A 13,555-nucleotide genomic window follows, 5' to 3' on the forward strand; every position below is an offset into this window, starting at 1 on the left:
CACAAGCTAACCAATACAGAAGTAATAAAAATCTGTACCTTTATAGCAGGGGATAATATGATTGGCGTGTTTCAAATCTGGGCTGAATCTGAAGCAAACACCATGTGGCAGCTTGTTCTGATTGTCTCTACTAGAGTAGTAGATATTCTTCCACCGATGTCCACATGCCTAGAATTTAAACCAGCATAGAGTGCATTTACTCACAAAATAAAACCATAAAGAATGTAAACAAACAGTCATGAGCTAAGATTTTTGGTTTTTGAAAGAATTCTTCTGTGCTTACCAAAAGCTGCATTCATTTGGTTAAAATACAACAGAACAGTAATACTGTGAAATATTATTACAATTCAATAGCTGTTTTCTGTTTATTATACACTACTATTCAAAAGATTGGAAAAGTAAGATTTTATGATCTCTTCTGCTCACCAAACCTGCATTTATTTAATCCAAAGTACAGCAAATATTCTACTGTTTAAAATAATTTAAAATATATTTTCTATTTGAATATATTTTAAAATGTAATTTATTCCTGTGATTTCAAAGATGAATTTTGTCATTACTTCAGTCACATGATCCTTCAGAAATCATTCTAAAATTCTGATTTGCTGCTCAAAAAACATTTATTATTATTATGATGTTGAAAATAGCTGAGCAGAATTTTTTCAGGTTCTCTGATGAATAGAAAGTTCAGAAGAACAGCATTTATCAAAATTGAACTTTTTGTAACATTATAACTGTCCTTATCATCACTTTTGACCAATTTAAATACAAGTATTAATTTCTATAATTTCTTTCCAAAAAAAAAAAATCACAGGAATAAATTACATTTTAAAATATATTCAAATAGAAAACTGTTATTTTAAATAGTTAAAATATTTAAATATTTTACTGTTTTTGCTGTACTTCAGATTAAATAAATTCAGGCTTGGTGAGCAAAAGAGACGTCTTTCAAAAAATATATATTAAAAATCTTCCCATTCAAAAACTTTTGCCTGGTAGTGTCTTTCAAATTTATTCTTTTGATGGCAAAGCTGAATTTTCAGCAGGAGTCAATTTTCCAGTCTTCCAGCCAAATCATTCTGATATGCTGATTTGGAGCTTAATTATTATCAATTATTATTGGTGCTCTATTATTATTATAATAAATATTTAAAACAGTTCTTGCTGGTTAATATCATTGTGGAAACCATAACATTTTAGTGTCATTTCAAATAAATGAGCGGCATTTATTTAAAAGAGAAATCTTTTGTAACATTATAAATGTCTTAAATGAGAATTATAATGTGTCTTCTTCCATTTTACACCAAAAATTTGAATGGTAACATGTCACGGTTTCCACAAAAACATTAAGCAGGAAAGCAACTGTTCAACACCGAAAATAATACGAAATGTTTCTTGTGCACCATAAAAGACTGGAGTATGATACTGTGATGTGAAATTTAGCTTTCACATCACAGGAATAAGTTACATTTCAAAAATTTCTAAATTGTAATAATATTACACATTATTACTGTATTTTTGATCAAACAAATACAGTCTTGGTGAATGCTGATGTACGCCTTGACCAAAAGACATACCAAAACATGGCCTTTTGAGGACTGCCGGGACAGACTCACACCCAGCCACTGGTTATCATTTTCTGCCATACAGTGTTTTCCACAGGTCCGTACACCTCCTGAAATCATGCAGTCAAATGTGCCTACATTAATATTCAATCAATCAAGAGCCAAAACGCTTACTCTGGGAAACTGTGCAGCATGCTAGAGACAGTGCAAATGCTTTTCATCTCAAGCAAATTCACACCTGTGCATCACAAACTCAACGCTAAACAGCACAGGATGAGGAGCATGTGGTGAAACCTGCAAAAACAAATCTACAAATATCTCTGAGAGTAACGTGAGAAGTAAAAAGAAAAACTTGTTTCAAGTGCACAAGTGAAAAACTGCAGTTTTCTGAGCATCATTAATGAACCACGTCCATTTCACACTATACTTGTAAGATTATTAGCAGCAACTAGATTTTGACATTTCTGAAGAAAGTGTTTTTGCTCTAACTACATAATGTGGTCTTGTAGATGGTTGCCAGGGTATTGCATGTGGTCGCTAAGGTATTTTGTGTGTTTTGAGCATGTGGTTGCATAGTGGCCCAAGTGAAAAGATCCCTAAAGGTCTCTAAATATGGCTCAGTCTCTCAATGAAAGTCTATTACAGTTGTTTTCAGCTATTTGAAAAGTAATAGCGCATGACTTCTCAAAAACCCATCTATAGCACAGTGAATTACATGCTACAGTTAGATACTAATGACTTGTTTAAACCCCTAACCCTAAGTATGAGCAATAATAATAGTGAAACATCTCTTAGCAGAAGCCACTAATAACGAAACCTTTTCAGACAACTAAACGAACATGTCTGCACTCCAGCCCAGCATTGCCTTTGGTGAAAATTGTTTAATGCCATTTCCTTCAACTAAACCGAGATATTTTATTTGCAAGCTATATATATCCTGTAGCTTGACCTACAAAGATGACTGTCCCCCATCCCTTGTTTCGGGTTGGGAATATAAGCATCCTCTTCCTGACAGGAGGAAACCCTCCACAGTCTGGCTGACCCCGCATGGGGCATTCACAGGACGTTTTCACAGTCAGGGGTCTAGAAAGCACACAAGTTCAATCAGAGCGCATTCAGAAGTGTTAAGTCTAAACGGTATAACGTGGTCAAATAGAAGTGCTTGACTGTTCAGAGCTTGTCTACAGCGAACGGAAGGAACAGTGGGAAACTTTTATAAATAACATAAACCCTGCTAGATTATGCAAAGTGTCTAACAGATCATTAAAGTACATTTAAATGGTCTGAAAAGTCATTGATTTATATTATATACTACCAGTCAAAAGTTTTTGAACACTAAGATTTGAGATGTTTTTTTTATTTATTATCTTCTGCTCACTAAGCCTGCATTTATTTGATCTAAAGTACAGCAAAAGCAGTAATATTGTGCAATATTTTCCCTATTTAAAAGAACTGCTTTCTATCTAAATATATTTAAAAATGTAATTTATTCCTGTGATCAAAGCTACATTTTCAGCATCATTACTCCAGTCTTCAGTGTCACATGATCCTTCAGAAATCACTCTAATTTGCTGATTTGCTGCTCAAGAAACATTTTATTATTATTATTGTCATCAATATTTAAAACAGTACATTTTTTTCAGGATTCTTTGATGAATTGAAAGATCCAAAGATCAGCATTTATCTAAAAAAAAAGCTTTTGTAACATTATACATTATATAATTCAAAAGCTTTAAGTCAGTATTTTATTTTTATTTTTGGGGGTGAATAAAGAAATGATAGAAATCAATACTTTTATTTAGCAAGGATGCTTTAAATTGATCAAAAGTGATAATAAAGATATTTATAATGTTACAAAAGATTTATATTTCAGATAAATGCTGTTCTACTGAACTTTCTATTCAAAGGAACCTTGAAAAAATCTACTCAGCTGTTTTCAACAACAATAATAATAATGATGATAATGTTTTTTTGAGCAGCAAATGAGAATATTAGAATGATTTCTGAAGGATCGTGTGACTGGAGTAATGATGCTAAAAATTCAGCTTTGAAATCACAGGAATAAATTACATTTTAAAATATATTAAATAGAAAACAGTCGTTTTAAATATTACAAATATTTCAAGATTTTACTGTTTTGCTGTACTTTGGATCAAATAAATGCAGGCTTGGTGAGCATAAGAGATGTTAAAAACATTTAAAATCAAAAACTTTTGACTGGTAGTGTATAGGTACACTATTCAAGACTATTAGTGAAAACGCTATTTTTTTTGTCTTTGTTTTTGTTATTTTCTTTGTCCCCTTTTAAATGGCAGCATGACCTAAACAAGAATTCTGTACTTAAACTGAATAAAAACAAAATCCAAAAACTTGTTTTTCCAGGATTAAATGTGATTTCAAAGCTGTAATGAGCTTTTGGTCCCCACATGAACTACTGATCTCTTAAGCATTGGTACTCTAAAATAAACTTATTGCCAAATAACCAGAGCAACCTTTTTAAAAATTAACCTAGTTAAGTCAGATTGCAGATAAAACAAACAAGAAAAGCTGAATTTTTTGAAGATAAGGAAGGGAAGACCTACCAACAGGGAGCTGCTCACACTGTAAGCTACCCACACTGCAGTTGTAGATGGCTCCAGGATTTTTGATTTGAGGATAAAAGCTGGAATTAGCCACAGGCGCTCCAACTATAAGCCTTAACAATAAATATGACGTTAAACACAATCTTGAGAAACTACCAATGAATTTGATCATCACTTGCGCCTTGGCAGTTTATGCATAAAGTGTCTTTCACCACTTTTGAAACCAACATCAAGATTTCAGAATGAATGATTAATGATAACTAAATAAAAGGCATGCACAATAATAGAAAAATGTTGTTTCATGAATCCAGGGTCTGAAATTACCCATAGCTCAGGGCAAAAGAAACTCTTACAGATATGCTCATGTGAGAAATGCTCATATGAGCAAGTTCTTCTACAGTACAATATCTGATGCATTGCATAATATTTCACTATGTTCCAGACTTTGAATTAAAAACTAATAAAGTCATTTCTGAACCTGAAACAATGAATGTAAAGAACCACTCCCATAACTCTAAAGCTTGAAACAGTGATAATTACATCAAAATATACTGTCAATTGGAAAAAAAAAACATGCTAGCAGAAAGTTTGATGTTGAATGCAAAGATGAAAGCCATAGTTATTCACACTAAGAATATATTTTATTTAATGCTGGTCAGAAATACAAACTAATGTACTAGAAATGTAGAAAATGCCCCTGAGTTGCTCATTCATACTTGACTTAGATCATTAAAACTTCTCATGCCTGTTTAATGTACTTACCATGCGTTCTCAGCATGCTGATGAAGAAGAACCGAGTATCCGAATAATGATCCACTGGGTCCTTGGAAAACTAAAGGATGCTCCACATCCAGATTATAGCAGTCACACAGAATCAACAGGTACCACAGAATCCCAACTACAGATCTCCACTTCAGCAAACCTCTGGTGAGCAGTGAAGAAATCATCTCGTCAACAGTCATAGCACCACACAGAACACGAGGAAAAGCCACTTCTGCCTTAAAACAAAAGTGCAAAGAGTTCGAATAAACTTTTGGTTAAGATATCAGGAAGTTGTCATTGTAGTTGTGAGCTCACGATGTGCGCTCGCCTGTTGCGCTCTGGCATCTCATCTGCTGGAGCGCGCCTCGCGTTTCATGACGTCACATCGCTTATGAGTCAAGGGAAGCCTTTGAAGTGAGTACTGTCTCGGGCGCGCCGCAGGGGCGGGACCGCGCTGAGCGCGCCGGACAGCGGACGCTTCTGACACGCTTAAAGGTCTCCAGAGTGGAAACTAAGGAAATGATGAAGAACACGATGTATTAACAGTCATATGTTCTGTTTTACGCCCCAAACCACAACGAACACCTCAAATGTAGTAACGCTTTTTCCAAATTTTATGAGAACTGATTAGAAACACGATCTAACTTGACCACATTGCTTGGATTTGTTATCTGAACGCTAATGCTACTGTAATTTATAAATCAACCAAATAAAACAATTTAATGTAATTATATTTGAAAATACTGTATTAAAGGACTTCACAATAAGGTTCATTAGTTAACATTCTTTTACAGCATTTATTAATCTTAGTTAATTTCAGCATTTACTGCATTATTAAAATCACAACCGTCATATGTTCTGTTTTACGCCCCAAACCAAACACCTCAAAACTTATGATCTCTCCAAATTTCATAAAAACAAAATCTAACTTGACCAGATTACTTGGATGTTTAATATAATGCCAATTTATAAATCAACTAAATAAAACAATTTAATTTTGTTTTATATTTGAAATTCTACTGTATTAAAGGACTTCACAATAATGTTCATTAACATTCTTCTACAGCATTTATTAATCTTAGTTAATTTCAGCATTTACTAATGCATTATTAAAATCACAACAGTCATATGTTCTGTTTTACGCCCCAAACCACAACAAACACCTCAAAAGAAGTTATGCTTTCTCCAAATTTCATAAAAACCGATTAAAAACACGATCTAACTCGACCAGATTACTTGGATGTTTAATATAAACGCTAATGCTAATTTATGAATCAACCAAATAAAGCAATTTTATATAATTATGTTTTATATTGGAAATTATACTGTATTAAAGGACTTCACAATAAGGTTCATTAGTTAACATTCTTCTACAGCATTTATTAATCTTAGTTAATTTCAGCATTTACTCATTTACTAATGCATTATTAAAATCACAACCGTCATATGTTCTGTTTTACGCCCTAAACCACAACGAACACCTCAAAAGAAGTTATGCTTTCTCCAAATTTCATAAAAACAGATTAAAAACAAGATCTAACTTGACCAGATTACTTGGATGTTTAATATAAACGCTAATGCTAATTTATGAATCAACCAAATAAAACAATTTAATGTAATTATGTTTTATATTTTAAATTATACTGTATTAAAGGACTTCACAGTGAGGTTCATTAGTTAACATTAGTTAACATTCTTCTACAGCATTTATTAATCTTAGGTAATTTCAGAATTTACTAATGCGTTATTAAAATCACAAGTTGTGTTTGTTAACATTAGTTAATGCACTGTGAACTAACATGATCAAACAATAAATGACTGTATTTTTATTAACTAACATTAACAAAGATGAACTAATAGTGTAAGAGCTTAAATGTTTTGTTTGTTTGTTCATGTTAGTTAATACATTAATGTTAACAAATGACACCTTATTGTAAAGTGTTTCCAAAATAAATAACATTAAATCACTTAATTGACTTTAAAGAAAAAAAAAAAAAAGTTACTTAATATCACCTTTTTGAAAATAACACAACTGAATGTGGAAAAACAAGGATCAAGTCTTAAAATCTGTCTACTGGGGTTTTAGGTCAGTAAAGACTACTGACATTACTATTAAGAAAACACTGAGAAAGTCAATTTTAACAGCACTTTGTAAGTAAGCAATAAAACACTTTCAACAAGATTTTTTTTCCAAGTTATATGGTTGACTTGACACAAACTGCTTACATTTGTTCATACATAAACTTCAGATTTACAGGTCATGGAAGCAATTATAGAGGAATGCAATGGGTTTTATGGACAGTTGGTAATGTCTTACAGCACAAACAATGTACACAAATAAAGTAGCGCTTTTTTAAAGCTTTGTGAAAGCTCATTCAGTATGGGTTATGTCATTCAATCTACTGCCTGTTCGTGACAATCTATCAGTCTATCAAACCATCTTTTCCATGATCCTTTTTCACTTTCATGAGAGCCTTATGACCATGACAAAGCAGATTGTTACGCACACACACTCACACACACACACACTCACACACACACACACACACACACACACACACACACACACACACACACACACACACACACACACACACACACACACACACACACACACACACACACACACACACAGTCTTATTAAATGTGTGAGTCTCAGGACGCCTCAGACACAATTCCCCTCTGAGTGATAATGCCGAGCGCACATGTGCTGTGGATAAGGAGCACAGTGTGAGTCCTGGGACATCATCAAGTCTCTCAGACACTCTTTAAGCACATTTGTGTGTCACTTTCTTGCTCTGAGACTCACAGTTTGTGTGTGCATTTCTTTCAGTACCTATCAATAGTTACAGCCGCTCTCTCCTTCCTCCATAGGGAAGAGTCCACAGAGACGCTTTAATAAGTGTGAAAGAGAGTCTTGTCTCTCTCTCTCTCTCTCACACACACACACTTTGTTTTTGAGAATGAGGGGCAATGAATGACCAGCCAGCTGCATTACTGACTTGGTTATTCTGGATTTTTGTATTTCACTTATTAAAAGTGCTTTTAAGCCATTTTTAAGATGCTTTTTCAATTTATGTACACTACTGTTCAAACATTTGGGTTGTTAAGATTTTTAAATATTTTTAAAAGACTCTTATGCTTACAGAGGCTGCTTTGTTTGAAAACTAAGCATTTGAATACATTTTAAAAATGCAATTTATTCCTGTGATGCAAAGCTGCATTTTTAGCATCATTACTCCGGTCTTCAGCATCACACGATTCTTCAGAAATCATTGTAATATACTGATTTGGTGCTTAAAAAGAATCATTTCTCATTATTATCTACTGAAAAAAAGTTTTGCATCTTAATATTTTTTGTGGAAATCGTGACACTTTTTCTTCAGGTTTCTTAAATGAATACAACATTCACAAGAACAGCATTTGAAATAGTAAATACACCCATAATGAAAAAAAAAACAATGTCACTTTTGATCGATTTAATGTGTCCTTTCAAAGTTTTAAGTATCAATTACTTAAAGGAGACCTTTAATATAAGTCTTAGGTGTCCCCAGAATTTGTCTATTGAGTTTCAGCTCAAAATACCCCACAGATAATTTATTATATAATTTTGAAAATGCCTATTTTGAGTGGAAGCAGAAACACACTGTTTTCGTCCATGCCTCTTTAAATGCAAATGAGCTGCGGCTCCCCGCTCCCTTTTGAGCTGCCTTTACAGCTCGTAGCTCAGATAGTCTGCTAAAAAAACATCTGTTTGGATTTTTTTATATTAGTTTAAACTTCCGATTTATGGTTTTCTGAGCGCACACATCCAAATCATGTGCATAGAAATTGGCTGCATGTGAGTACTAAACCAAGTTCTCTTTCATGTCTTATTGTGCTTAAACTGTCAAATACACACAAGTTCAAGTTAAAAACACACATACGTTCTAAAAACACAGTCGGTTATGTCTGTGAAAGTCATGGTGTTAGAACTGGTACACCGTTGTCACTTGTAATAACAAAATGGGGTGCCGTGCATGGAAACATGCAGATAAAGGGGCAGTAGTATTATGTTAATAATCTCCCTTTTATCACATGCTTGCAGAGAAAGACTTAACAAAAGAGTTACTGGGTTGTCCTTTTTCGCATTTTCTGGGTTGGTAGATGCACCAGGGAACCACACTTAAACTAACACACAAAAAACTCAGATTTTCATGAAACTTAAAAATAAATCATACTGACCCCAACCTTTTGAACTGTTGTGGCGTTAACTGCATCATGCAAAATAATCAAAAATATGAGCCCCAAATCACAACTAACTTGATATTGCAACACTGGTTTGACCAGTGGCAAATAATGGGAGTGTTTGGGAAACCTGTTTGAAAACAATCATTACTTTTTTTACATATAAAGTTAAGGCACAGAGATTACATGCTTCACCTTTAACTTTGCCGAGAGTCAAAGTTAAAAAACACAAAAAAACACATCTGTTTTGATAGAGCGGCCCTAATATTTTTACCCTTTAAGCAGAAACATGCTGTTTTTGTCCATGTCTAAATGTTTAAACAACCTTCACAGTTATAACCAGCTGTGTGTGTTTTTAACAATTTAAGCGCAATAAGACATAAGAGAACTTAGTTTTGTACTCACATGCAAAGTGACAGCTGCTTTCTTTGCATGTACTTTGGATGTTTGCGGTCAGAAATCCATAAATCAGATGGTTGCTGCTCCCCACCCCCTTTTCCATAATAGGGCTGTGCCTTTACAGCTTGTACATCAGATGAAAAAAAAACATCTGTTTGGTTTTGATTATCATGTCTATCATGCTGAAATGATGCCTTTCAAACCATATTAGTTTAAACTTCTGATTTATAGTTTTCTGAGCACTAACATCTAAAGTATGTGCACAAAAAGCTGCTGTCACATGGCATGTGAGTACTAAGCTAAGTTCTCTTTCATGTCTTATGGCGCTTAAATTGTCAAATACACACAAGTTTATATTAAAAAACACATAAGTAGTAAAAATGCAGTCGGTTATGACTGTGAAGGTCATGGTGTTGAACTGGTACACCGTTGTTGCTTGCCAAAACAAAATTCCGGCACCATGGGTGGAAATGTGCAGATTAAAGGGCAGTAATATTATAATAAGATCCCTTCATTTTTTCACATGATTGCAGAGAAAGGCTTACCAAAACAGTTACTGGGTTGTCCTTTTTCATGTTTCCTGGTTGGTAGATTCACAGAGGACCCAATTATAGCACATAGACACAGAAAAAGTCAGATTTTCATGGTATATCACCTTTAAAAATAAAAAAATATATTGAGCCCAAATTTTTTTTAACTGTTGTGGCGTTAACTGGATCATGCAAAACAATCAAAAATATAAGCCCCAAATCACAACTAGCTTGTTTTTGTGCATCTCTTTAAAAAAAATCTATACAGTCATAACCGTTTTTGTAACATGTTTTTAACATAAACTTGTGTATTTGACAGTTTAAGCGCAATACGACATGAAAGAGAACTTAGTACTCACATGTTACGCAACAGCTGCTTTCTGTGCGCGTATTTTGGATGTTTGCTCCACATCCCCTTTCCAGAATAGGGCTGTGCCTTTACAGCTTGTACCTCAGATAAAAAAAAAATCTGTTTGGTTTTGATTATCATGTCTATCATGCTGAAATGATGCATTTAAACCATATTAGTTTAATCTTCTGATTTTTGGTCTGAGGTATGTGCACAGAAACCGGCTGTCACAGGGCATGTGAATACTAAAGTAAGTTCTCTTTCATGTCTTATTGCACTTAAACTGTCAAATACACACAAGTTTGTTAAAAACACACAGTTACAAAAACACAGTCAGTTATGTCTGCGAAGGTCATGGCGTTAGAACTGGTACACCGTTGGTGCTTGCGAAAACAAAATGTCAGCACTGTGGGCGGAAATGTGGAGATTAAAGGGGTGGTAATATTATAATAATATCCCTCCATTTTATCACATGTAACTGTCAGGCTTACCTAAACAGTTACTGGGTTGTCCTTTGCATTTTCTGGATTGGCAGATGCACCGGGGATTCGATTATAGCACTTAAACACAGAAAAATTCAGATTTTCATGATTTAAAAAAAAACCATTGACCCCAAACTTTTGAACTGTTGCGGAGTTAACTGAATCATGCGAAACAACCAAAGCATGACCCCCAAATCCTAACTAGCTTGATATGGCAGCACTGCCTGTTTGTTTGACCAATGACAAATAGTGGGAATGTTTGGGAAACCTGTTTGAAAACAATCATTATTTTTTATATTTACAATAAAGGCACATAAATTAGACAATTCACCTTTAAACTTTGCAGAAAGTCGAATGCTTTAAAAAAAAAAACACATCTGTTCTGTCCAAGAGAGTGGCCCTAATATTTTCACCCTTGCTGAAGGAGTTTATGAAATCTGTTTCTGGATAAACAAACAATACTTACAGCATGTTAGGGGACAAAAAGGGGGCTGATTTGTGGAAACTTCTGGGAGGTCCTGAAAAAAAAAAAGAGTGAGAAAAGGAATGAACTAAATTTTCAGAGGTGCAACAGTTGTTAAATTCACTAACGTGCAAATGCAAAGAGCAGAAAAGGAGCAAAGGTCATATAAGGGATGACTAACTCTTCACGGATATTTTGCATGGTCATTGCAACGCATATTGCTGAGGTTTGCGCAAGACACCACGTGCAAAGCATGGAAAACACATGCACATACATGTATAGTATATATGGTTCCACATTTAGCCAAATGCATTTCACAACTTCACTTTTCATGCTCCCCTCCACATCACAGCTCATAAACACCAGACAAAACATTCCTACATTGATTTCAGGTGAAAGGCTGCAGGGTGTGTGTTTTAAAAATTTATTTCCTTCTATCGCAACAAGAAAATTAAAATGGTATTTAAATACTATTATACATATTAAAAATGTAATTTGTCAATTCTAATTAAGTTTAAGTACTAAAAAGTAAAATCTAGATATACATACACACACATTATATATGTAAACTAAATATATTTTATTACTAATAATGCTACAGTATATAAATAAAATTAACACATCCCAACCAGCCCAATAGCATTCTTATCTTGCAGGATCTTTTTGCCTAATTAATGGCAGATGCATGGCATGCTGGTAAGATAGAAATTACACTAATTTAAACATCTTAAATGTGTTCAATGGAGTACAACACTCATATCAGCAACTAATAGCATCAAATTAGCCAAAATATTTAATAAATTATCATGTAAAGGGAAGGGGGGTGCACTTGAGGTACATTTATTAACATGCAAATTACAATAAAGCTGTATTAGTCAGGTTGCATTAAATATTAATATTAAACAAAATCCTTTACCATGAATCTGATTCCCTCCATTGCCATGTAGGTCATGACCTTCCAGTGATTCACAAACAGACTGGGAAAACTGTCCTTGCTAACACTGCCTGGATGGACCGCTGAGCATTTCAGCATTTGTGCTTATTCAAACCATGACATATATTGAGAATAAAAGCCATACATAATTAGATAAAGGGTTATTACAGCATTAGGGGATTATTTTGAAGCTGCAGATTAGTTAGAGCAGCACATGAGTGGAGTTATTCTAAAATGTGACCCAAATTCCTCTATCTTCTGGAAAGCTCCCATTCGGAACACATCGAGGGCATGCTGCTATCTGATCCTGCAAACAAAGTGGAAAGAGAATGGATCTGGTAAGATAAAATGAGGATTATAATGTACAATACTGATAAGAGAAAAAAAAAAAGTCATTTTCCTGTTCGCTCCATGGTGTTATGGCCTCTGAGAGTAGAAGTAATGCTTGATGAATTGCCTTGAACATCAAAACGTCCTTGTTATGTGAAACACCTCATGACCCTGGTGACGTCTCTGGAGCTGCCATAGAAAAGCAGCTTCACTAATCAGCAGGTCAGCATGGAATCTGCTACTTGATCTTCACATAAAGATCCACAAAATATGAATGTCCATTAAGTTCTGTAAGGTACAAAAGGCACAATACTGTGAATTCATGGCTGAAGGGAGTTGTTATGTCAAAATAGTGCCCTATTACTTTTATATAACATTGACTACATAAAAATATTAATAAAACACTGCTATGAAACAATAATAACAATCTGCAATCTGCAATGTATGGAAGCCCGTTTCCATCAAAAAAGGTCATTGTGACTTTTTATCTCACAATTATAGCTTTTATTCTATTTTTCTCTCATAATTCTTATTTCTCACAATTCTGAGTTTGGAAATGTGAAACAAACTTACTGATATGATCATCTGAAAATCTGAAGCACTTGTTTTTTTTTCCACATGCTTGCAGAAAAAGACTTACCAAAAGTTACTAGGTTATCCTTTTTGATGTTTTTGGGTTATTAGATGCACCGGAGATCAGATTATAGCACTTAAACATGGAAAAAGTCAGATTTTCATTTTATGTCACCTATAAATGCCCATAAAGTAAATCTATTTTACAATCTTTATTAGCAATATATTTTGGGCCATTAAAAAAAAAAAAAAAGTAAATATATTTTAATATCTATATTAACGATATATTTTTGGTTTTATCATGAAGAACACATAATTAAGGAATAAAATCTGATACCATACAGCAAAAATTACATGCG

The 13,555-nt window shown here is 33.9% G+C and overlaps 2 protein-coding genes across 2 annotated transcripts in view; both read right to left on the reverse strand.

Annotated features, from left to right (window-relative positions):
- The window catches only part of LOC141340612 (integrin alpha-4-like), a 40,697-nt gene extending 35,488 nt beyond the window's left edge, over positions 1-5,209 (reverse strand). The window contains exons 1-4 of the mRNA XM_073845656.1: positions 4,910-5,209; positions 4,148-4,260; positions 1,578-1,675; positions 39-168 (exon numbers count right to left, since the gene is read on the reverse strand). Of these exons, the coding sequence (XP_073701757.1) occupies positions 39-168; positions 1,578-1,675; positions 4,148-4,260; positions 4,910-5,109 (541 nt within the window). The 5' untranslated portion in view covers positions 5,110-5,209. The remainder of the gene's footprint in view (positions 1-38; positions 169-1,577; positions 1,676-4,147; positions 4,261-4,909) is intronic.
- Positions 5,210-7,564: 2,355 nt separating this feature from the next.
- The window catches only part of LOC141340180 (ceramide kinase-like protein), a 64,672-nt gene continuing 58,681 nt past the window's right edge, over positions 7,565-13,555 (reverse strand). Inside the window, exon 5 of the mRNA XM_073845107.1 lies at positions 7,565-7,619. Coding sequence (XP_073701208.1) covers positions 7,565-7,619 — 55 coding nt within the window. The remainder of the gene's footprint in view (positions 7,620-13,555) is intronic.

The sequence above is a fragment of the Garra rufa genome, chromosome 8, assembly GCF_049309525.1.
Source record: "Garra rufa chromosome 8, GarRuf1.0, whole genome shotgun sequence".
In the NCBI taxonomy this organism is placed as follows: domain Eukaryota; kingdom Metazoa; phylum Chordata; class Actinopteri; order Cypriniformes; family Cyprinidae; genus Garra; species Garra rufa.